This window comes from Pristiophorus japonicus, chromosome 10 (genome assembly GCF_044704955.1).
Source record: "Pristiophorus japonicus isolate sPriJap1 chromosome 10, sPriJap1.hap1, whole genome shotgun sequence".
Lineage (NCBI taxonomy): Eukaryota > Metazoa > Chordata > Chondrichthyes > Pristiophoridae > Pristiophorus > Pristiophorus japonicus.
The window spans coordinates 159,221,443-159,244,646 of NC_091986.1; the positions used below are offsets into that span (position 1 = coordinate 159,221,443).

At 49.5% G+C, this 23,204-nt stretch overlaps 1 protein-coding gene across 11 annotated transcripts in view; it reads left to right on the forward strand.

The window, feature by feature from the left end:
- The window catches only part of sgcg (sarcoglycan, gamma), a 1,035,170-nt gene that overhangs the window by 1,006,286 nt on the left and 5,680 nt on the right, over nt 1–23,204 (forward strand). For all 11 annotated transcript variants that reach the window (XM_070892210.1, XM_070892209.1, XM_070892206.1 and 8 more), the window contains one exon: nt 21,891–22,014. In XM_070892210.1, coding sequence (XP_070748311.1) covers nt 21,891–22,014 — 124 coding nt within the window. The remainder of the gene's footprint in view (nt 1–21,890; nt 22,015–23,204) is intronic.

Below are 23,204 nucleotides of genomic sequence, written 5' to 3' on the forward strand. Positions count from 1 at the left end.
GACAAATTCAGCACAATAAGAATTTAACGATCTCAGTTTTGGAAATTTCAGCTGGCCCCAGCATCCACAGCCTTTTGGGGGATTACATAGGATATACGGCACAGAAACAGGCCATTCGGCCCAAATAATCCATGCCAGCATTTATGCTCCACTCGAGTCTCCTCCAGTCTTTCCTCATCTAACTCAATCCGCATAACCCTCTATTCTCTTCTTCCTCATATGCTTATGTAACCACCTCTTAAATGCATCTATATTATTCGCTTCAACCAATCTTATATTGATGGCCTCTAGTTTTGCTCTTCCCCACAAGTGGAAACATTCTCTCTCTATCTACTCTATCAAAAGCTTTCCTAATTTTAAAGACTTCTATTAGGTCACCCCTCAGCCTTCTCTTTTCAAGAGAAAAAAGACCCAGCCTGTTCATCCTTTCCTGATAGAATACCCTCGCATTTTTGGGATCATCCTTGTAAATCTTCTCTGCACCCTCTCCAGTGCTTCAATATCCTTTTTATAATATGGCGACCAGAATTGTACACAGCACTCCAAGTGTGGTCTAGCCAAGATTCGCTAAAAGTTTCGCATAACTTCCCTATTTTTCCGCTAGAAATAAACCCTAGTGCCTGGTTTGCTTTTTATGGCCTTGTTAACCTATGTTGCTACTTTTAGTGATTTGTGTATTTGTACTCCGAGATCTCTTTGCTCCTCTACCCCACCCAGACTCGCACCCTCCAAGTAATAAATGACCTCACTATTCTTCCTACCAAAACATAATGGCCCTGAAATTCCATTTTGTCCTTCCTGCGGGCATTTTAGAGAAAAAATACGCACCTACCTTAAGCTGCTGCCCATGTTCGACTTTCCAATGCTGAGGCCTCCTTCAACTGCGATTCGCAGCACGTGCACGTCGGGACGTGCGCAGGCCTGGAGCTGGAGTCACATGACTCTGGGCAGTCAGTCAGGTAACGTATCATAGTAATAGGAGTTACGTGATGTCCTAAACTCCGATTACATTGATAGAGAAGCAGCCCCAAACACCCAAAACACTAATAAAAAATAGAAGATATACACTGCATTCATCTAAATTAAAGTTATTAACGTCTTAAAAAAAGATATATTTTCCCGATTTTTTAAAAACGTTTTTTTAAATAAACTTACCTTTGTAGGGAGGGTTTTTAATGATAAAATATGTTTTCGTAACTTTATTTTTATATGTTTTTGTGTTCTTTAAAACACTTGCACCTCTAAAAGTAGGCCATGCGCCTGCTTTTTCAGACGCAAGATTTTTGAGGACATTTGTATGCGTAAATATCGGAAATTTGCATTTACAAATATCCTCGCTCCCGATCTGCGGATGATCTGTCGAGCCAGAAACTTGACAGATCAAAAAAGCTGGTTTTCAGCGCATGTGCATTGTGCGCTGAAAACCGGCTTTTTCAATGCCTTCCCGGGTCCATACAAACTTCGCACGGACCTGGGAACGTCGGAATTTCAGGACCATTACCTCATATTTATCTCTGTTGAAATTTATATGCCAATTCTGCAAGTTTATTGATGTCTTCCTGTAATTTGTTGCAGTCCTCCTCAGTATTGACTATCCCGCTAATTTGATGTCATCCGCAAATTTATAAATTGTGTTTTTGATTTCAAAGTCTAAATCGTTAATATAAATTGTGAACAACAGTGGTCCCAGCACTCGTTACACATTACCAGATCTAAAATAGCCTGCTCCCTGGTTGGTTCCACAACGTATGGTTCCAAGAAACCATCCCGCATACACTCTATGAACTCTTCCTCCAGGCTACCTTTGCCAATTTGATTTGTCCAATCAATATGAAGATTAAAATCACCCATGATTATTGCAGTACCTTTCTTACAAGCCTCTATTATTTCTTGAGTTATACTGTGACTTACTGTGTGACTACTGTTTGGGGGCCTGTAGACTACTCCCACCAGTGACTTCTTACCCTTATTATTTCTTATCTCCACCCAAACTGACTCTACATCTTGATCTTCGGAGCCAATATCATTTCTCACTACTGCACTGATCACATCCCTTATTAACAGAGCTACCCCACCTCCTGTTCCTTTCTGCTTATCCTTACGAAATGGCAAATACTCCTGAATATTCAGTTCCCATCATTGGTTACCTTACAACCATGTCTCTGTTATGGCAATGCATCTACTTGTGCCGTCAACGCAACTATCTTGTTACGAATACTGCGTACACGTCATCCTTCTAAACATCAGGTAATACAAACCAAGTTCTTTCACTTATCCTCATAATTTATACCATTAAGCCCTGGGGCCAAAATTCAACCTCACGATAATGCCTGTTACTGCAGGAAAGCGATGGCCTCGTGGGGATGTTGTCTGGCCACCGATATGTGGATAAATAGCCGCCACTTGCAAAAGTCGACTCGGAGGGTTTTGCAGCGGTGTGGAAATCCGTGCCGCTCACACCACTTCTGCTGTGCTCCTGCAGATGCATCGATAAAGACGCGTCGTCAGAGCACGCACCGCAGCCTCTCCGCCCTGGCCGACTGCCGGTGCCTGTGACAGTTTTTTGTGTGGGCGCACTGTGTGGGTGCACTGTAAGGGTGCACTGTGTCAGCTCACTGTGTGGGTGCACTGTGCCAGGTCACTGTGTGGGTGCACTGTGTGGGCTCACTGTGTGGGTGCACTGTGTGGGCTCACTGTGTGGGCGCACTGTGTGGGTGCACTGTTTGGGCTCACTGTGTGGGTGCACTGTGTGGGTGCACTGTGTGGGCTCACTGTGTGGGTGCACTGTGTCGGCTTACTGGGCTCACTTTGTGGGTGCACTGTGCGGGTGCACTGTGTAGGTGCACTGTGTGGGCTCACTGTTTGGGGTCACTGTGTGGGTGCACTATTTGGGCTCACTGTGTGGGTGCACTGTGTGGGCTCACTGTGTGGGTGCACTGTGTGGGTGCACTATTTGGGCTCACTGTGTGGGTGCACTGAGTGGGCTCACTGTGTGGGTGCACTGTGTGGGCTCACTGTGTGGGTGCACTGTGTGGGTGCACTATTTGGGCTCACTGTGTGGGTGCACTGAGTGGGCTCACTGTGTGGGTGCACTGTGTGGGCTCACTGTGTGGGTGCACTGTGTGGGTGCACTATTTGGGCTCACTGTGTCGGCGCAATGTGGGGGTGCACTGTGTGGGCTCACTGTGTGGGCTCACTGTGTGGGCTCACTGTGTGGGTGCACTATTTGGGCTCACTGTGTGGGTGCACTGTGTGGGTGCATTATGTGGACTCACTGGGTGCACTATTTGGGCTCACTGTGTGGTTGCACTGTGTGGGTGCACTGTGTGGGCTCACAGTGTGGGTGCACTGTGTGGGTGCACTGTGTGGGTGCACTGTGTGGGTGTACTATTTGGGCTCACTGTGTGGGTGCATTATGTGGACTCACTGGGTGCACTATTTGGGCTCACTGTGTGGTTGCACTGTGTGGGTGCACTGTGTGGGCTCACTGTGTGGGTGCACTGTGTGGGTGCATTATTTGGGCTCACTGTGTGGGTGCACTGTGTGGGTGCACTGTGTGGGTGCACTGTTTGGGCTCACTGTGTCGGCTCAAGACTGCCAGCTCACTTTAAAGGCGGGTTGTGTGCATCTCCATTTGTTTGCCCGATAATTTTTCGGAGTTCGGAAAAGTTTGTCAATTGCCCTTTTCATAGTGACACTGGATGCTAGTTGGCTGAGGGCCCTTATTCTGTACTCCACAGAGGATTCATTGTGGAGGTTGAGCTTGCAGAGGCAATGGGCCTAGTGCTGGAAGAGGAAAGCCACCTGCACATTGTGCGTGGCAGGGCGGTACGCAGGAGAAGGTGGCGCCGTCAGCAGCGGCTTCACTGGCAGTGGGCAAGGGACACAGCAAATTTTGATGCCCAACATAGAGAAGGGCCTGGAAATGGTGACAGACCTCAATGCAGAGAGGTGGCCCAGGAAGGACCTGCCATGAGGAGGAGGGTCAGGTACGCTGACACCCCACACCATATAGTGGATGAGATAGAAAGAAGGCAGGATGCACAGGAGACAGATGCTTGCCAACAGAAGGCTGCAGAGGTTAAGGAGCATGAAGAGCATGAGGGAGAAGGCAATGAGCCAGCTGCCATAGGAGGAGCCGACCATCGAGTTGGGGGAAGAAGGTGCTATCATGCAAGGGTCTACAGGCAGCAGTTTTCTTTCATCGACCTTACGGATCATCAATGTCTCCGCAGGCTTATATTCAGAGAGAACATCGTCAGGGAGCTGTGCAATCTCCTGCGGCCAGATCTAGAGGCTCAGACAAGGCTGAGGACAGTTCTGAGCGTTGCAAGCAAAGTAATCATAGCACTCAATTTCTATGCCACTGGCTCTTTCCAATCTGCTGCCTTTCTTTTTCTGTCTCCATCAACTGCCATGATCTTGCAATGGTGGTCGCACACTGGCTGCACGTTGAGGGAGTGGGATCCCTTTCGGTTGCTGAATATCGCCGCATTGTTTTATGGCGCCCTCAATGTGACGTGGGTGCAGTCTATGGTGCCCTGAATGCGCACAAATCCGGTCTGCCGCTCCATCTGCTTCTCCCTGCTCATCAGGAAGGAAATATATTCGCCCCTTCTCTTATAAAAAGCATCTGTCACTTGATGGATGGAGTGATGGGCGGAGAACTGAGCAATGTTAGAAATGTCTGCAGTGGTAGACATTTGCAAGTTTGCAGATGACACTAAACTGGGTGGCAGTGTGAGCTGTGAGGAGGATGCTAAGAGACTGCAGGATGACTTGGACAGGTTAGGTGAGTGGGCAAATGCCTGGCAGATGCAGTATAATGTGAATGAATGTGAAGTTATCCACTTTGGGGGCAAAAACATGAAGGCAGACTATTATCTGAATGGCGGTAGATTAGGAAAAGGGGAGGTGCAACGAGACCTGGGTGTCATGGTTCATCAGTCATTGAAAGTTGGCATGCAGGTACAGCAGGCAGTGAAGAAGGCAAATGGCATGTTGGCCTTCATAGCGAGAGGATTTGAGTATAGGAGCAGGGAGGTCTTACTGAAGTTGTGCAGAGTCTTGGTGAGACCTCACTTGGAATATTGTGTTCAGTTTTGGTCTCCTAATCTGAGGAAGAATGTTCTTGCTATTGAGGGAGTGCAGCGAAAGTACACCAGACTGATTCCCGGGATGGCAGGACTGACATATGAGGAGAGACTGGATCAACTGGGCTTTTTTACACTAGAGTTTGGAAAGATGAGAGGGGATCACATAGAAACGTATAAGATTCTGACGGGACTGGACAGGTTAGATGCGGGAAGAATGTTCTCGATGTTAGGAAAGTCCAGAACCAGGGGACACAGTCTTAGGATAAGGGGTAGGCCATTTAGGACTGAGATGAGGAGAAACTTCTTCACTCAGAGAGTTGTTAACCTGTGGAATTCCCTGCCGCAGAGAGTTGTTGATGCCAGTTCATTGGATAGAAACATAGAAACATAGAAATTAGGTGCAGGAGCAGGCCATTCGGCCCTTCGAGTCTGCACCACCATTCAATAAGATCATGGCTGATCATTCAACCTCAGTACCCCTTTCCTGCTTTCTCTCCATGGCCGTAAGGGCCATATCTAACTCAATTTTGAATATATCTGACGAACTGGCCTCAACAACTTTCTGCGGTAGAGAATTCCACAGGTTAACCACTCTCTGAATGAAGAAGTTTCTTCTCATCTCGGTCCTAAATGGCTGACCCCTTATTCTTAAACTGTGACCCTTGGTTCTGGAACTCCCCAGCAACGGGAACATTCTTCCTGCCTCTAACCTGTCCAATCCCATCAGAATTTTATAAGTTTCTATGAGATCCCTTCCCATTCTTCTAAACTCCAGTGGTTACAAGCCCATTTGATCCCGTCTCTCCTCATATATCAGTCCTGCCATCCCGGGAATCAATCTGGTAAACCTTCGCTGTACTCCCTCAATAGCAAGAATGTCCTTCCTCAGATTAGGAGACCAAAACTGGACACAATATTCCAGGTGTGGCCTCACCTGGCACCTAGCTCCCCTCCAGTCCATAGGAACTGATCCAGAGTCAATAGAATGTTGGAAAATGATCACCAATGCATCCACTATTTCTAGGGCCATTTCCTTAAGTACTCTGGAATGCAGCCTATGAGGCCCTGGGGATTTATCGGCCTTCAATCCCATCAATTTCCCTAACACAATTTCCTGACTAATAAGGATTTCCTTCAGTTCCTCCTTTTCGCAAGACCCTCAAACCCCTAGTATTTCCGGAAGGTTATTTGTGTCTTCCTTAGTGAAGACAGATCCAAAGTATTTGTTCAATTGGTCTGCCATTTCTTTGTTCCCCATTATAAATTCACCTGATTCCTTAAGTTCAGGACCCTAGTCTCGGAACCTGCAGGTGGTGGCGTTCCCATGCGCCTGTTACCCTTGTCCTTCTAGGTGGGTGGTAGAGGTTGTGGGTTTGGAAGGTGCTGCTGAAGAAGTCATGCCGAGTTGCTGCAGTGCATCTTATACATGGTACACACTGCAGCCACGGCTCGCCGGTGGTGGAGGGAGTGAATGTTGAAGGTGGTGGATGGGGTGCCAATCAAGCGGGCTGCTGTGTCCTGGACTGTGTCAAGCTTCTTGACTGTTGTTTGAGCTGTACTCATCCACACAAGTGGAGAGTATTCCACCACACTCCTGACTTGTGCCTTGTAGATGGGCTGCAGCATGGTGAGGGGAAAAGGGAACCTCGGGTGCCATCTCTCCGGTGGGAGGGGTTGGGGGGGAGGGGCAAATGCGCATGCGAGTTCTGCTCAAGAGGACTCAGACAAGCCCATCGATGTTGGGGCTTATGAAAGAAGGGTTGAGGCCATGCATTCCCAGATGTTGGGGGGAGTGGCAAGGTCCCGGACAGGCTGTCCCAACTGGTCAGAAGCGTGGAGCATCAAAGTGACCATAGCACTAAATTTCTATGCCACTGGCTCTTTCATAGAAACATAGAAACATAGAAAATAGGTGCAGGAGTAGGCCATTCGGCCCTTCGAACCTATACAACCATTCAATAAGATCATGGCTGATCATTTCCTCAGAACCCCTTTCCTGCTTTCTCACCATTCCCCTTGATCCCTTTAGCCGTAAGGGCCATATCTAACTCCCTCTTGGATATATCTTGAGTGAAAAAAATTCTCTTCATCTACCCTTTGGACCTTTTGCCAATGATTTAAAAGATCTATGTCCTCCAGTTGTTGACCCACCCACCTCTCATCAGCTTGAAAATCCCCTTAACTTTTTCTGTTTCAAGAAGAAAAGTCTTAACTTTTCCAATCTCCTCATAACTGAAGACCCTTATCCCTGGTAACATCCTGGTAAGCCTCCCCTGTACCCTTTCTCAGTGTGATGCCCAGAATTGTCCACAATACTCCAGCTGAGGCCTAACCACTGATTTGTAACTGTGCTATATTGCAGGATATACCACTGATCCTGAACCCCATTGATTTAGAACAGCATGTTGTGGTGCAGATTATCCCACTGATCTGGAACATCTTCCCTCGCGATCCCGATATGGCCTAATGGGTCAAATGCCATACAGATTGTAGCTCCTCCCACCCCCTCCCCAACTTTTGCAGGGGCCTGAACTCAGAAGCAAGAGTAGAAATCCAGCTGCTGCCATGGGCCTGAGATGCCTGGAGCAGTGGATATGGCCAACAGCTGCACTACTCCTGCCTATTGTCCAAAAACAGCAGCTCGGAGGCCTGCAGTCCCGAAGGCCTGCTCAGGTACCAGGAAAAGGAAGCTACTTACTATCCGGATGGTTTCACCGGCTGGCACCCAGGCCCCCTTTGGATGCTACAATCTGGGGGCGAGGTCATAGAAACATAGAAAATAGGTGCAGGAGTAGGCCATTCGGCCCTTCGAGCCTGCACTGGAGTTCAGAAGAATGAGAGGGGATCTCATAGAAACGTATAAGATTCTGACAGAACTGGACAGGTTAGATGCAGGAAGAATGTTCCCAATGTTGGGGAAGTCCAGAACCAGGGGCCACAGTCCAAGGATAAGGGGTAGGCCATTTAGGACCAAGATGAGGAGAAACTTCTTCACCCAGAGAGTGGTGAACCTGTGGAATTCTCTACCACAGAAAGTTGTTGAGGCCAATTCACTAAATATATTCAAAAAGGAGTGAGATGTTGTCCTTACTACTAGGGGGATCAAGGGGTATGGCGAGAAAGCAGGAATGGGGTACTGAAGTTGCATGTTCAGCCATGAACTCATTGAATGGCGATGCAGGCTCGAAGGGCCGAATGGCCTACTCCTGCACCTATTTTCTATGTTTCTATGTTTCTATAACAATTGGCGACGAGATTACGGACCTTCACCCGAAAATGGCTACCCTTGGTTCGTTGCAGCAGTTCACCAATGGTGATGATTGGGACGCCTTTTTGGAAAGGTTCAAACATTTCTTCACAGCAAACGACCTGGCAGGCGACAATCCGGCCACACTGGCTGATAAGCGCAGAGCTATTCTGCTAACCAGTTGTGGGCCCACTGTCGATGGCCTCATCAGGGACTTGCTGGCACCAGCGAAGACAACAACCAAGATGTACGAGGAGCTTGTAACGCTGATCCAAAAACAACTCAAGCCCAAAGAGAGCATCCTCACAGCCAGACACCGGTTTTACACCCACCGACGGCCCAGAGGCCAGGAAATCGCGAAATATGCTGCAGACTTCAGGAGGCTGGCGGCACCGTGTGATTTTGGCGACCACCTCACCGAAGCGCTGCGGGATATCTTTGTCATTGGACTCGACCATGAGGACCTTCTTCATAAGCTACTGTCTGCGGAAACCACAGTCACACTGCAGAAGGTCATCTCCGTAAGCCAGGCATTCATGACCTCGACCTTCAGTTCTAGGCAGATGACTCATCCTCAGCACTCAAACCCGGCAAGTACCATGCACAGAGTGGCGCCTTTTACAGGCTGGACTATAGAACGTGAACCTTCTCAGGGAAGAGAGAACAGGCCCCCGAGTCCCTTAACTCAGTCTGCCGAGGTGGGCTAATTGAGTAGCTCCATGCTAGCGTTGTGGAGGGAATCACAGGGTTCACCGCTTTAAAGACTATGTATGTAAAGGTTGCAGCGCAAAGGGCCACCTCCAGAAAATGTGTAAAAGAAATATGACTCACTGTGTTGATGAAGAGTCTGCAGATGGCCATGAATCCAGCGCGGATTATAAAACGATAGTCAGAGAGGCAGTTCAGCCCCGTGATGAGGTATACAGCATGTTTACCTGCACCACCAAGTGTTCCCTGTTGAGAATGGAAGTCGAGATAAATGGCGTCCAGTCTTCATGGAAGTGGACACGGGGGTGAGCCAGTCAGTAATGAAACAAGAGGCCTTTGAGAGGCTATGGGACAAACAGGCTGAACGACCCAAGTTGGTCCTGCTTCAGGCAAAGCTGCGCACCTACACCGATGAACTTATCCCAGTCGTTGGTAGTGTGGATGTAAAGGTACTCCATGATGGTGCGGTGCACAGATTACCTCTGTAGATTGTTGCAGGTGATGGACCAACGCTACTCGGAAGAAGGTGGATGGAGAAGATCCATTGGAGCTGGGAAGATTTCATCCCTCCAGCGATCAACATCGTCCACGCTCAGAGGTAAAACAAGCCCCCACCTGAGGTTGGATCCGGTACCAGAGAGCAGACCAGCACAGCACCCGAGACACAGACCGCTCAGCACGACTGTGTGGAGTTGATCCAGCTGAGACGACCCGAACGCACCTTCCAGGCTCCAGTGGCAGGACTCCGGAGGAAGAAAATCGGATCCAAAGACGACTTCCCAGCTTCGGTGGCAGAACCCAGGGAGAAGAGGATCACCGCAGTCGATATCGTGGAGGGAGGAAAGATGGTGCCCAAACCATGAGGTGATGCACTGAAGAAAAAGATGGCGGCGGCCAGACTACGAGGTACAGCGCTGATGGAGCAACACGTGGCAACAAGCGAAGAAGAAGATTGGGATAAAGATAGCAAGGCTCTCTTAAAGGAGACCTGCAACTCACCACACTTAAAAGGACAGTGCCACACTCTCAATCAATGTAAGAGCAACTGTGAGTTAGATATAAAATGTGCAATTGATGATCAGAGTTGTGTACATGCAATAAGCAAAGAAAAACCGCGCGATCGCGATCGGAGTTATAGGTTATTTACTATGAGTAATGAAACGTTGTGCGATGTAGGATTTCAACTAATTACAGTCAATGCAGCGGTCAGACACCCATCGTGAGCACACAGGTCCAGTGAGCTACCCAATGTAGTAGCCTGTATTCCTGGGACTAGAGTTATGCACCATGGAGTGTGGCCACTGTTGTGTATGGAGAAAGATCAGGCTAAACATTGTGAGCTCAAAGTAAAGAGTGACCTTAGTCTTTTATTGCAGGTCTCCAATGTGCCTCTCCAACCTGTGAAGCCTTCTTAAATACCTGTGCTCCCAAGGGATTATGGGATCCCTTGGGACTCCGGGGAATGAGCCCTCTGGTGGCTGTACAGAATAAATACAAGTCCACATATATAACAACATTGCCCCCCCAAAGTCAATCGTGTAACTCTTCACAATGTGAGTCAATCTGGGGCTCTTCTTGCCCTGGTTGATCGTCTCGGTGTGAAAGCTGGTGTTGTTGAATCATTTGTTGGGCCCTCGCTGGGCTGCTGTGCAGCTGGCCTTGCTGGGCTGCCTGGTGTGTTGGGCTCTGCTGGGCTGCTGTGGATGATGGGTTCTGCTTCATGGTCAACCGTGGTGCCGGTTGCCACTGGTGTGTGTGTTGGGGGAATCAAAAAAGGTAGGGTCCAAGGTGGGTTTCTCAGGGTAGTCTATGAATCTGAGTTTGATTTAGTCCAAGTGTTTCCGGTGAATGAGTCCATTTGAAAGTTTGACCCGAAACACCCTGCACCCCTCTTTGGCCACGCCAGTGCCGGGAAGCCACTTGGGACCTTGTCCATTATACAGGATCATTGATTTCAACCTCGTGTGACACATTTGCGCTATCATGGTATGCACTTTGTTGAAGCCGCCTGCTCTCCACCTGTTCATGTAGATCAGAGTGAACTAACAAGAGCCTTGTCTTAAGTGCTATTTTCATGAGCAGTTCAGCAGGTGGGATCCCAATGAGTGAGTGTGGTCTCATGTGGTAGGATAGGCGAGTCTGCAGTGAGCCTTCAGTTACTCTCTTCAAGCCTTGCTTGATGGTTTGCACTGCTCTCTCTGCCTGACCATTGGATGCTGGTTTAAACGGGGCAGATGTGACATGTTGGATCCCATTACAGGTCATGAATTCTTTGGACTCAGCACTGGTAAAACATGGCCCGTTGTCGCTCACCAGGACATCGGGTAAGCCATGTGTGGCAAACATGGCCCGCAGGCTTTCAGTAGTGGCAGCGGACGTGCTAGCCGACATTATCTCAAATTCAATCCACTTGGAGTACGCGTCTACAACCACAAGGAACATTTTACCCAAGAACGGGCCTACATAGCCGACGTGTACCCTAGACCATGGTTTGGAGGGCCAAGAACATAAACTTAGCGGTGCCTCTCTGGGTATATTGCTTAGCTGCGAGCATGTATTATATCTGTGAACACAGGACTCTAAATCCACATCGATACCGGGCCACCACACGTGGGATCTGGCTGTCGCTTTCATCATTACAATGCTTGGGTGGGTACTGTGGAGGTCATTGATGGTTTCTCTACTCTTCTTGGGGACCAGTACTCGATTGCCCCATGGAAGGCAGTCTGCCTGTATAGACATTTCATCTTTGCGCCACTGGAACAGCTTTATCTCTTCCTGCATTCCCACTGGGACACTGGACCAGCTCCCGTGAAGCACACAGCTTTTGACTAGAGATAATGGGCCCAAGTTTCGGGCCGTGCCTAGAACGGCGCAGCACCGACCTGGACACCCGTTTTTCACGCCACAAAGTGCGCCTGAAAAAAACTTACAGATTCTCCGGCTCCCTGCTGGTCCTCTGGAGTTGGGCGCGGCGCAGCACGAGCTGTAGGGGGCGGAGCCAGGTCCCTGCGCTGAAAACAGTGCCGGGACCTCTGCACATGCGCGCTACAGTGGGCGCGCATATGCAGTAGCTCCAGGCGCCCAAAACTGTGTGGGAGGGGCCCGAAGCACGCAGCCCCTAGCCCTGGCCGAATGGCCTCACTGGGGCTGCGTGCATAAGGCTGCCTCCCACGGCCAGCTCCTGCTTCCTCCCGACCCGACCCGACCCGACCTGACTCCCGCTTCCCCGCCACCCCCGCCAGCCCGCCCTCCCCCGGACCGGACCCGACCCCCCGGACTGGATCCGACCGGCGCTCCCACCCCCCCCACCTGACCTGACCTCCCTCTCCCTCCCTCCCTCCCCCCGCCCCACCCCGACCCGAACCTCCCTCCCTCCCACCACCCCCCTGATCCGACCCGGGCTCCCGACCCCCCCCCCCCACCCGGACCGGACCCGACCCAACCTGACCTCCCTCCCCCCGCCCCCGACACGAACCGACCCGACCCTCCCTCCCTACCCGAACCAACCCGACCTGCCTCCTCCCCCCCCGACCCGACCCGTGCTCCCGACCGCACACCCCCCCCCCCACCGGACCCGACCCGACCAGACCCGACATCCCTCCGCCCCCCCCCGACCCGACCCGCGCTCCTGACCCTGGACCCTGGACCCGACCCGACCCAACGCCACCTACCTGTAAATCTGGTGCTGGAAACGGGCCCTGCCCAAAGTCTTGGGCCCGGTCGGGCCTGGCCCGTTCAGCCTTCCTCCCCTTTCTCCTTACCGCCCCCCTCCCTTCTCCTTTCCCCCCCTTCTCCTTTCCCCCCCTTCTCCTTCACCCCTTCTCTTTTCCCCCCCTTCTCCTTCACCCCTTCTCCTTTCCCCTCCTTCTCCTTCACCCCTTCTCCTTTCCCCCCCTTCTTCTTTCCCCCCTTCTCCTTTCCTTTCCCTTCCCCCCTCTCCTTTCCTTTCCCTTCCCCCACTCTCCTTCCCCTTCTCCCCCCTTCTCTTTCCCCTTCTCCCCCCCTTCTCTTTCTCCTTCTCCCCCCTTCTCTTTCCCCTTCTCCTCTCCCCCCTCTTTCCCCTTCTCCTCTCCCCCCCCTCCTCTCCCCCTCTTTCCCCTTCTCCTCTCCCCCCCTTCCCCTTCTCCTCCTCCCCCCTTCCCCCTTCTCCTCCTCCCTCCCCTTCCCCCTTCTCCTCCTCACCCACCTTCCCCTTTTCCTCCTCCCCCCTTCTCCCCTTCTCCTCCTCCCCCCTTCCCTCCCCCCTTCTCCCCCTTCCCTCCCCCTTCTCCCCCATCCCTCTCCCTTCCCTCCCTCCCCTCCCCCTGCCTCCCCCTCTCTCCTTCTACCCCTCTCCTACCCTCCCCTCGTTGTCAGAAACACAGACACTGACAGATAGAGAGTGAGAGACACACAGACAGACAGACAGAGAGATAGAGACACTGACAGAGACACACTGGGGGGGCATCCCAGCACGCTGTTGGAGGGCTCCCAGTGCTGCAGTCGGTAAGTAGAAAATGTTTTATTTATTGATTTAAAAAAAAAATTATTTCTTATTAATTTTTTTTGATTGATTTATTGGTTGATTTATTGATGTTTTTATCATTTATTATTGATGATGGCTCTTTATTTGTAAAACTGAAGTGTTTAATGTTTGTAAACTTCCCTTTAACCCCCGCCCCCCCCCCCCCCCCACCCACCGATTCCCGACGCCTGATTTGTAACCTACGCCTGATTTTCTAAAGTGCAGACAAGGTTTTTTCAAGTGTACAAAAATCTTCACTTACTCCATTCTAAGTTCGTTTGGAGTAGGTTTTCACTGCCGAAACTTTGAAAACAGGTGTAAGTGGCCGGACACGCCCCCTTTTGAAAAAAAAATTCTGTTCCAAAGTGAAACTGTTCTAACTGACTAGAACTGGAGCAAACTAAATGGCGAGAATTCCGATTTCTAAGATACTCCGTTCGACACCAGTTGGTCCAAAAAATCAGGAGCAACTGAGGCCGAAACTTGGACCCTATAAGGGGTCCTAGCTTGTCCAGGTTTTGATCTGCCGGGCAGTGACGGGTGATTGCTTACTCTCAAATGCTTCCATGACCATGGCTAGATCTGCGGGCTGCGCCATTTCCACCCCCGTGGTGGGCAATGGCAGCCGACTGAGAGCATCGGCGCAGTTTTCTGTGCCTGGCCTGTGGCGGATGGCGTGGTTGTATGCGGACAACGTGAGTGCCCATCTCTGGATGCAGGCCGATGCGTTGGTATTTATCCGTTTACTCTCAGAAAACAGGTATATAAGTGGCTTATGGTCAGTTTCCAATTCGAATTTTAGCCCAAACAGGTATTGATGCATTTTCTTTACACCATAGACACACGCTAACGCTTCTTTTTCAATCATGCTGCAGGCTCTCTCGGCCTTAGACAGACTCCTGGATGTATAAACAACCAGTTACAGTTTCCCAAAATGATTAACTTGTTGCAGTACACACCCGACGCCATATGACGACGTATCACATGCTAGTACCAAACGCTTACATGGATTATACAACACAAGCAATTTAGAAATATAGAAACATAGAAACATAGAAAATAGGTGCAGGAGTAGGCCATTCGGCCCTTCTAGCCTGCACCGCCATTCAATGAGTTCATGGCTGAACATGCAACTTCAGTACCCCATTCCTGCTTTCGCGCCATACCCCTTGATCCCCCTAGTAGTAAGGACTACATCTAACTCCTTTTTGAGCATAACAATTTTCTCACTTTTACAAAGGCATTTTCTTGGCTTTTGCCCCAAACCCATTCGCCCCCTTTGCGTAGGAAGACATGTAGTGGTTCTAGCAGGGTGCTGAGACCCGGTAAGAAGTTACCAAAGTAGTTCAAGAGTCCCAGGAACGACCGCAGCTCCGTCAAGTTCTGTGGCCTCGGTGCGTTCTCGATTGCCTCCGTCTTCGCGTTGGTGGGCCTGATGCCGTCCACCGCAATCCTCCTCCCCAGGAACTCCACTTCAGGCACCAGGAAAATGCACTTCGAGCATTTTAACCTGAGCCCCATGCGGTTGAGTCGACTAAGAACCTCCTCCAGGTTCTGCAGGTGCTTGACTGTGTTCCGACCTGTGACCAAGATGTCGTCCTGGAAGACCACGGTGTGCGGGACCGACTTCAGTAAACTTTCCATGTTTCTCTGGAATATCGCCGCCACTGATCGGATTCCAAACGAGCATCTGTTATAAACAAAAAAGACCTTTGTGCGTGTTGATGCAGGTGAGGGCCTTCGATGATTCCTCCAGTTCCTGTGTCATGTAGGCTGAAGTCAGATCCAGCTTCGTGAACATCTTTCCTCCCGCCAGCGTTGCAAAGAGGTCGTAGGCTTTTGGTCATGGGTATTGGTCCTGCAGGGAGAAACGATTGATAGTTACTTTGTAATTGCCACAGATTCTGACGGTGCCGTCTCTTTGGAGGACTGGGACAATAGGACTGGCCCACTTGCTTAACTCGATCAGTGAAATGATGCCCTCTCTTTGCAGCCAGTCTAACTCGATCTCTACCCTTTCTCTCATCATGTATGGTACTGCTCTCACCTTGTGATGGATGGGTCGCGCCCCCGGAATTAGGTGGATCTGCACTTTTGCTCCTTGGAATTTCCCGATGCCTGATTCGAACAGGGAAGGAAATTTGTTTAAAACCTGGGCACACGAAGTGTCGTCAGCGGGCGATAGCGCTCGGACATCGCCCCAGTTCCAGCGTATCTTTCCCAGCCAGCTCCTGCCGAGCAGCGTGGGACCATCGCCCGGTACCACCCAGAGTGGTAGCTTGTGCACCGCTCCATCGTAGGAGACCTTTACGGTAGCACTGCCGATTACAAGAATCAGTGCTTTAGTGTAAGTTCTTAGTCTCGTGCAAACTGGAGTTAAGACTGGCCTTGAGGCCTTGTTGCACCACAACCTTTCAAAAGTCTTTTTGCCCATGATGGACTGGCTCGCGCCCGTGTCAAGCTCCATTGACCGGGAGTCCATTTAGTTCAACATTCAGCATTATCGGGGGACAATTTGTGGGCACCCCATGTACCTCTGCCTCCTCTATCTGAGGCTCTGGTTCGTAGTGATCCTCTGTGGATCTGTCCTCCTCTGCAACGTGGTGGTTTTCAGGTTTAACAGGCTTTGCAGCTTGCCTGCACACTTGTTGGAGGTGTCCCATTGTTCCACAGCCCTTGCAAACGTACACTTTGAATCTGCATGAATGGAAACAATGATCACCCATGCAGCGCCAACAAGGTGTTAATGGCCTTGCTTTCATCACCCTTGATGGTGGACTCTGAGTCATCTGCGGACGTGTAGCTGCAGATATGTGTGACCTGCCCTGTACATTACGATTTGAAAACAACATCACTTTGTTCACAGTACTTGTAGCAGCACTTGTGTGCTGAGAGATTTGTTTCATATTGTCACTGGTGGCAATGAACGCCTAGGCTATCGCTATGGTCTTACTCAAGGTTGGGGTCGCTACAGTCAAAAGCTTGCGAAGTATGGTTTCATGACCAATGCCAAGTACGAAAAAGTCTCTGAGCATGTGCTCCAAATGTCCTTCAAATTCGTAATGTCCTGCAAGGCGTCTCAGCTCGGCGACATAACTCGCCACTTCCTGGCCATCAGACCTTTTGTAAGTGTAGAACCGGTACCTCGCCATCAGAACGCTTTCCTTCGGTTTCAAATGCTTTCAGACCAGTGTGCACAAATCGTCGTATGATTTCTCCGTGGGTTTCGCTGGAGTGAGAAGATTCTTCATGAGGCCATGCATTGGTGCCCCACAGAAGGTGAGGAGGATCGCTTTACATTTGGCAGAGCTCTTTTCCCCATCTAGCTCGTTGGTCAGGAAGTATTGGTCGAGTCGCTCCATGAAAGTTTCCCAATCATTTCGCTCCGAAAATTTCTCCAGGATGCTCTCTGCATCTTTGGGTTCGCTATCTGTATCTCATCGCCAGTTGTTGTATATGGAGAAAGAGTCAGACTGAACACTGTGAGCTCAAAGTAAAGTGTGACCTTAGTCTTTTATTGCAGATCTCCAGAGTGCCTCTCCAACCTGTGAAGCCTTCTTAAATACCTGTGCTCTCAAGGGATTATGGGATCCTTTGGGACTCCAGGAATGAGCCCTCTGGTGGCTGTACAGAGTAAATACAAGTCCACATATATAACAACCACAAGCAGCCAAAACATACAAGCCACAGAGCAAGCAATCTCAGGAGGGCTACGGCACCGGTATCGATACCCTGTCCCTGATCGGCTCCACCTCTCAGGCACCCGATGGCACCAACTGCCACGAGCCTGAAAGAGCAAACCATGCTAAGGCACAGCCCCCAGACCCAAGGCTATGCCACCAAGGCTACACCCGGGAATGAAGGGTCACCCACAACGGTTCTCCCAAATGGGACCGGGACCAGCCAGGATTCCAAACCAAATAACGCCCAGGCAAGCGAGTCAGCAGTTTCCTATGCACTGCCAGACGACTGCTGTCAGGGAGCAGCAGCGACCCGGGGCGCAAGGAAAGGACAGGGAGGTCACAGGCATCTGTGTACCTGCCCGAGAGCAGGCAACTTGAGCCAACCGGGTTCCCACTGCCAGCACTGGGCACCGCGCCACCACCAGACTACCTGGACACCATCCAGCAATTCTGGTACTAGTTTGTCCTCACACACCAGTACTGATTCCAAGTATATATCAAGTATGTACCTCACCAGTCAAATGTACTTGCCTCACAACTGTAACAAAAATATAATGATGTAAATGCAAATTTTTTTTTTCTGGACTTGAATGTATACGAATGTAATGAGCCACCGGCATAATCTATATATGGCAGGGGTGGGGGGCGGAGAGAATGGAGTGGTCATGGATGCACAAACAGAAACCACCAGCACCTCCACTGCCAATGAAACACCACCTACTCACCCAAGATGGAAATAACCCTCCAAGGGTCAACTAGATAGAGCTAAGCCCAGAGCACAGTCAATGCATGAAGGCGATTTGCACTAAAGGCTTGGGGGAGAGTGATGTCATGTATCCTACATGGTTGCTGCTTGTACTATTACAAGGTGTGCCACTAGGGGGCACCTCAGTGGGAGACTTGTAGCTTACCTGTACAGGTGTGCCAGGCCGAGTATAAAAGGCAGGCCGCCAGGTGTGATCCTCACTCTGGAGTTATCAATAAAGGACTCAGGTCACTACAGTTCAAGTACAACACATTGCCTCGTGGAGTCATTATCAAAGCATATAAAGACATAACACCTCTGATATCTCTAATTGATCCAACCATGTACTCCCAGTATCTGAGCTGGCGCATGTAATATCAGGAGCCTCTCCCTGGCTTCAGCTACCAGTTCCCTCAAGGCTGTCATCCTGGCTTGCCTCAGTCGCATCAGCGCTCTGTCCCTGGACTTGGCTCACACTCGGGCTTTCATCTGCAAGCATAAATGGCGCAAGGGGGAGGTAGGCCATTGACGCATGCAGGCTGCAACTTGCACACCATCCATAAGCAAATACGCTTTAGGCATTTCAGGGAGAGATGGCATTAAAGGAAGGCCTTTACTTACCCATGCTGCCCTCAACGGGATCGGCACAACCGGCAGCCACAGGGAAGACATGTGGGCCCACTAGTGTCAAGACCCTTTCCTCAAGGGGAGTGAGCTGTAAATCTGCCTCACCACCACCAGTCCTCTGTTGCTCCACACGGTTATGAGCAAATTCGCCTGCAAAATAAAGGCGGCTCATAACAGTGTCATGAGGCCTCAGCAATGAGTGCACAAGTGTGTGTCCCTGACATGCAGCTGTAACTGTGACATAAAAAGGAGCCTCCATTGCGAGAATGCAGCCATATATATACAGGCCTCAACAATCAAATGCTGCTTCAGTGACTATATAGTTGTGATTTCTTCAGAGAGCATACAACACACAACCTGTAAGATGGCTGCAGGTTCCGGAAACTTCTGACCTGCTGGTCAGGTGACCTGCTCTTTATTAAACAGCACTAGCTGCAGTAACACAGGTGTCCACAGTGTAGAGCTACAGACATTACAATAGTGAAGGTGGGAAATAAGAGAAGGTGAAGGAGAGGCTCGCAGATGGAAGGTCAGGGGTTGGGGGAACATGTATTCACTTTCATCAAATGATTGATGTCGTTTCCAGCATTGGGTCGTGGTCTGGTCATGAATGGAGGTTCCCGAGACCTCCTCAGCAATCTCTCTCTCTCTCTCTCTCTCTCTTGAGGCATTCATGAACACATCGCGAATCGGTCTTCTTGTATCAGGTTACAGGACGTGCCTCCTTCCCTCCACAGCCTCCATGAGGGTCTCCATTTCAGTGTCAGTAAATCTGCTGGCCCTGTTTGCTACTGGTGCATTAGCCATGGCCTATACTCAAACGGCTTCCTTGCTCAGGGCTGAGCTGCAAACCCTGCCCTTTAAGAAGGCCAGGGAGTAGCTGGCTCGTTAGCAGCATATCAGCAGTAGGTGAATTTCGCGGTCCAAATGCCGCTCTGCACCCAGACCGCAGCAAACTGCTGATTCCCACCAACTAATACTGCTCCGCTACATTTCTTCAGCAAAAATGCTGAATTTCGATCCAATAGCCGCCGCAACCAATGCGACAGTAATGACCGGCAAAAAGCTGTAGGTGCACCCCGTTTCAGGTGGAGCTGAATTTCTACCCTGGTATCATGTTTGTGGATCTGCACTGTACCCCTTCCAAGGCCAACATCTTTGCAAAGATGCGGTGCCCAAAACTGAACGCAGTACTCCAGAAGGGGTCTGACCATAGCTCTGTAGAACTGAAGCATAATTTCCTCACTTTTGAGTTGGAATCCATTAAGATAAAGGCCAGCATTCTATTAGCCTTTTTGATTGCTTTTTGAACCTGTGCACTAGATTTAGTAATTTCTGTGCAGGGATACCTAAATCCCTTTGCTCCCACATAGCTTCTAGTCTCTCACCGTTAAGAAAATATTCCGATTTGTGTTTCTTCAATCCAAAGCGGATGTCCTCACACTTCCCCACATTGAACTCCATCTGCCGTAGTTTTGCCCACTCAACTAATATTGATGAACTGCTCAATTTTCTCTTTCATAGTTTATAACGTCCTCTCAACCTCATAGGGCTAGAAATTGCGTAGCCCCCCGTTTGAGGGAGCACAAAATTATCACCAGGCGCTACGCAAGTGAAACTGACACAAACTTCCAGTTTAGCACTCCAGGAGGGAAGTGAACCACTAAATAAAGCGCTACCACTTCCCTTGGAGCGCTAAACGGAGCAAGAGGAATGGTAGCAGCAGAGCGCTGCACAATGTCCCGTGCAGCGTTGCCAGATCCACAGGCTCCTTTCCTCCCTGAAAAGGAAGGGCCAATGCTGAGGTCGTTTCAAGGTAAGGCTTCGACTGGTCGGCGACGGCACCTGTAATACGCGAAGATCAGCCCCAAGCGCTCTAACAGAGTACAGAGCTGATCAATCGCGGCATTGGAAAAATTCAAAAAGCAACACGGGGGTGCAAATAATCTTTTTCCTACTTCGCCACCAATGCCTTTAAGTACCACTCCCCAGTTAGGCTGGCCGAACTCACAGCATCTCCTGCAGCTGGCGCTGTTGATGCCCGGCGATGCTGCAGGGGGTGGAAGCGAATTTAGGATCCGGGGTGGTAACAGGGCACTGCGCACCGGATGACATCACGATCTCTGGAGCGCAGGTGATCAGGGCAGTAAGGTTTACCTCCAGCGCCAGCCCGCCAGGGAAGTTCATGGGCGGAGCCCCGGAGGCGCTAAGGAGGGAAATTTCTGTGTGTTACTGCTGCAGATTGTCATGTGTTATCCCATATGTAAGTGCATTGTCACTTTATATTAAAGTTACAGGGGCTGATTTTCTTGTGCCTCATTTGCCCAAGCATTGGACAAGCACAGCTCACCCAAAGCTCACAGTGCCTGTCCTTGATATGGCAGGATTTAGTGGGCCAGTTGCATGGCCTGGTCACACTTCTGGCACAGGCCTGTCTTCTTGCTGAAACTTATGCATGAAAATGGGGGTGGAAACAGAGTCAAAACTGTTGGACAGGCTGTCGGCCTCGAGGCCTGAAGATCTTTGGCAAGACTGTGAAATAAAATTGTACTTGCCTTCTAAGGTATAAGAACATAAGAAATAGGAACAGGAATAGGCCATACGGCCCCTCGAGCCTGCTCCACCATTCAATAAGATCTGATCTGATCATGGACTCAGCTCAACTTCCCTGCCCGCTCTTCATAACCCCTTATCGTTTAAGAAATCATCAAATTTATTCAATGTCCCAGCTTCCACACCTTTCTGAGGCAGCAAATTCCACAGATTTACAACCCTCTGAGAGAAGAAATTTCTCCTCATCTCAGTTTTAAATGCTTTGGGTGAAGTCCTGGTATAATGTCTTCTATATTTTTTGTGCTTTATGACCAGGGAGTATGTATTCCCCTGGTACAAATTGCAGGACAATTGGACAACACAACCTCTAGAAATCAGTTTGTAAGAACAGCACTTCACAAGAACGCTTTTATTGAGCAAATAACAGGTTTTTGCTGTGCTGTTTATTGTATTATATTCAACTCGTATAAATGCTATCTGTGTGTTACAGCATAGAAAGGCTGGTGCAGTAATGATCTGCAACACAAAACAGGCTGCCATAGGTATTTTATGGGCTCATATAGATTAAGCTGAATTGTTAAGGGAACAAAGAGCAAATTTCTCTTCAATACACTGATTGGGTTTCATTAAGAATATTATTTACAGACTGGAAAAAGGGTTTGCGCCACATTCAGTGTGAATGGAGGATATAAGTTCTCAAAAATTTACCTTGTTTTGCCTTCAGACTGGAATCTCCAACTCGTTCTTTGAGCATGGATGCACCAAAAGGGGTTCAGATCAAAGCAAGAGCAGGAAACATTGAAGCCTCTTCCCAGAGGGACATTATCTTTCATACTAGTGAAGGAATGGTGAGTACTGCTAAAATTCAGAGTGATACCTCTTTTTCTGATCAAGGTATCCCTGCAAAAGAATGGCTTTTGAAATGTATTCAAAATGGGTCTCTATTGCATAACCAGCTTAAGAAGTAGTTCAGCAGTAAGTTATTGTGTATTTTGTTTCTATGGAAAGAAAGAACTTTCTTTTTATTTTTACGTGGTGTGTTTTGGGTCTGCACTATAAAAACTTCTTAGTACTCTTTGTGTTAACCTTATTTGAAATATCAATCTGATCATACTCCATTGCCTACTTGACCTCTTTGTTCATGCTGCCACCATTTGTTTCAGGTAGCGTTGCATTATGTTGAATATTTCTCGAATATTGCCACTGTGGTTAGTATTGGACTGTCTCCCATCCTCCACAATCGTCCTCAGTGCTACCTTATGCGTGTGATGCTCATCCATCATCCTTGTTTTTAGAGCAAGGCCTCTGAGATCTGAGCCCATGGGTTGACTTCTGTGGAGCTCCATTTCCCATTGTCAAATCTCACTTTCACTTCTGACTCCTCTGGTGTTGTAAGAGTAATGAATTATGGAGTGCCACACAAGGAAAGGTCAGGGAGCGGATGGCTCACCTTAGTTGCTCTGTTGCGATTGGTGAACTTCTTCCTGCACTGCAAAGGAGTCCTGGGGTTCTAGGAGGTGGAACTCACTGCCACAGCCATCTCACTCCATACTACATTCTTGGTAGGTCTCCAGCCCACATCGCCTAAAATAACTATCTCCCCTGCCAAGACTGAGGCCTAAAACGATACGGTATTGGGCTATTTGGGAGGGAGTGGAGCACTCTATTAGACTCTCGGGGATCAGAGGTTCATGGCCTTTGCACTAAGAAGAAGGATGCTCAGAGTATCAAGCATTGGGGACTGTATCTGACAGTGTGCTGTGGATGGCAGCTTGGGTAGAGGAGCCCACCAGCAGCATGAGTAGCACATTAGAAGGACTATTTGACAGCACTCCAGGAACATCTGCAGCAGAGGCCCAAAAGGCAGTCCTTCATTACTCCACAGATACCCAGACTGTAGCCACAGAGACCTCAAATGTCAGAGTGGAGAGAGTTGTCTCCTTCAATAGTGTGTTCAGTAACGATTCTGCTGGATGAATGGACTTCGTTGTAGTGCTGCTGAGAAAATGCACCGGTGTCATCAGTCAAGCTGTAGAGG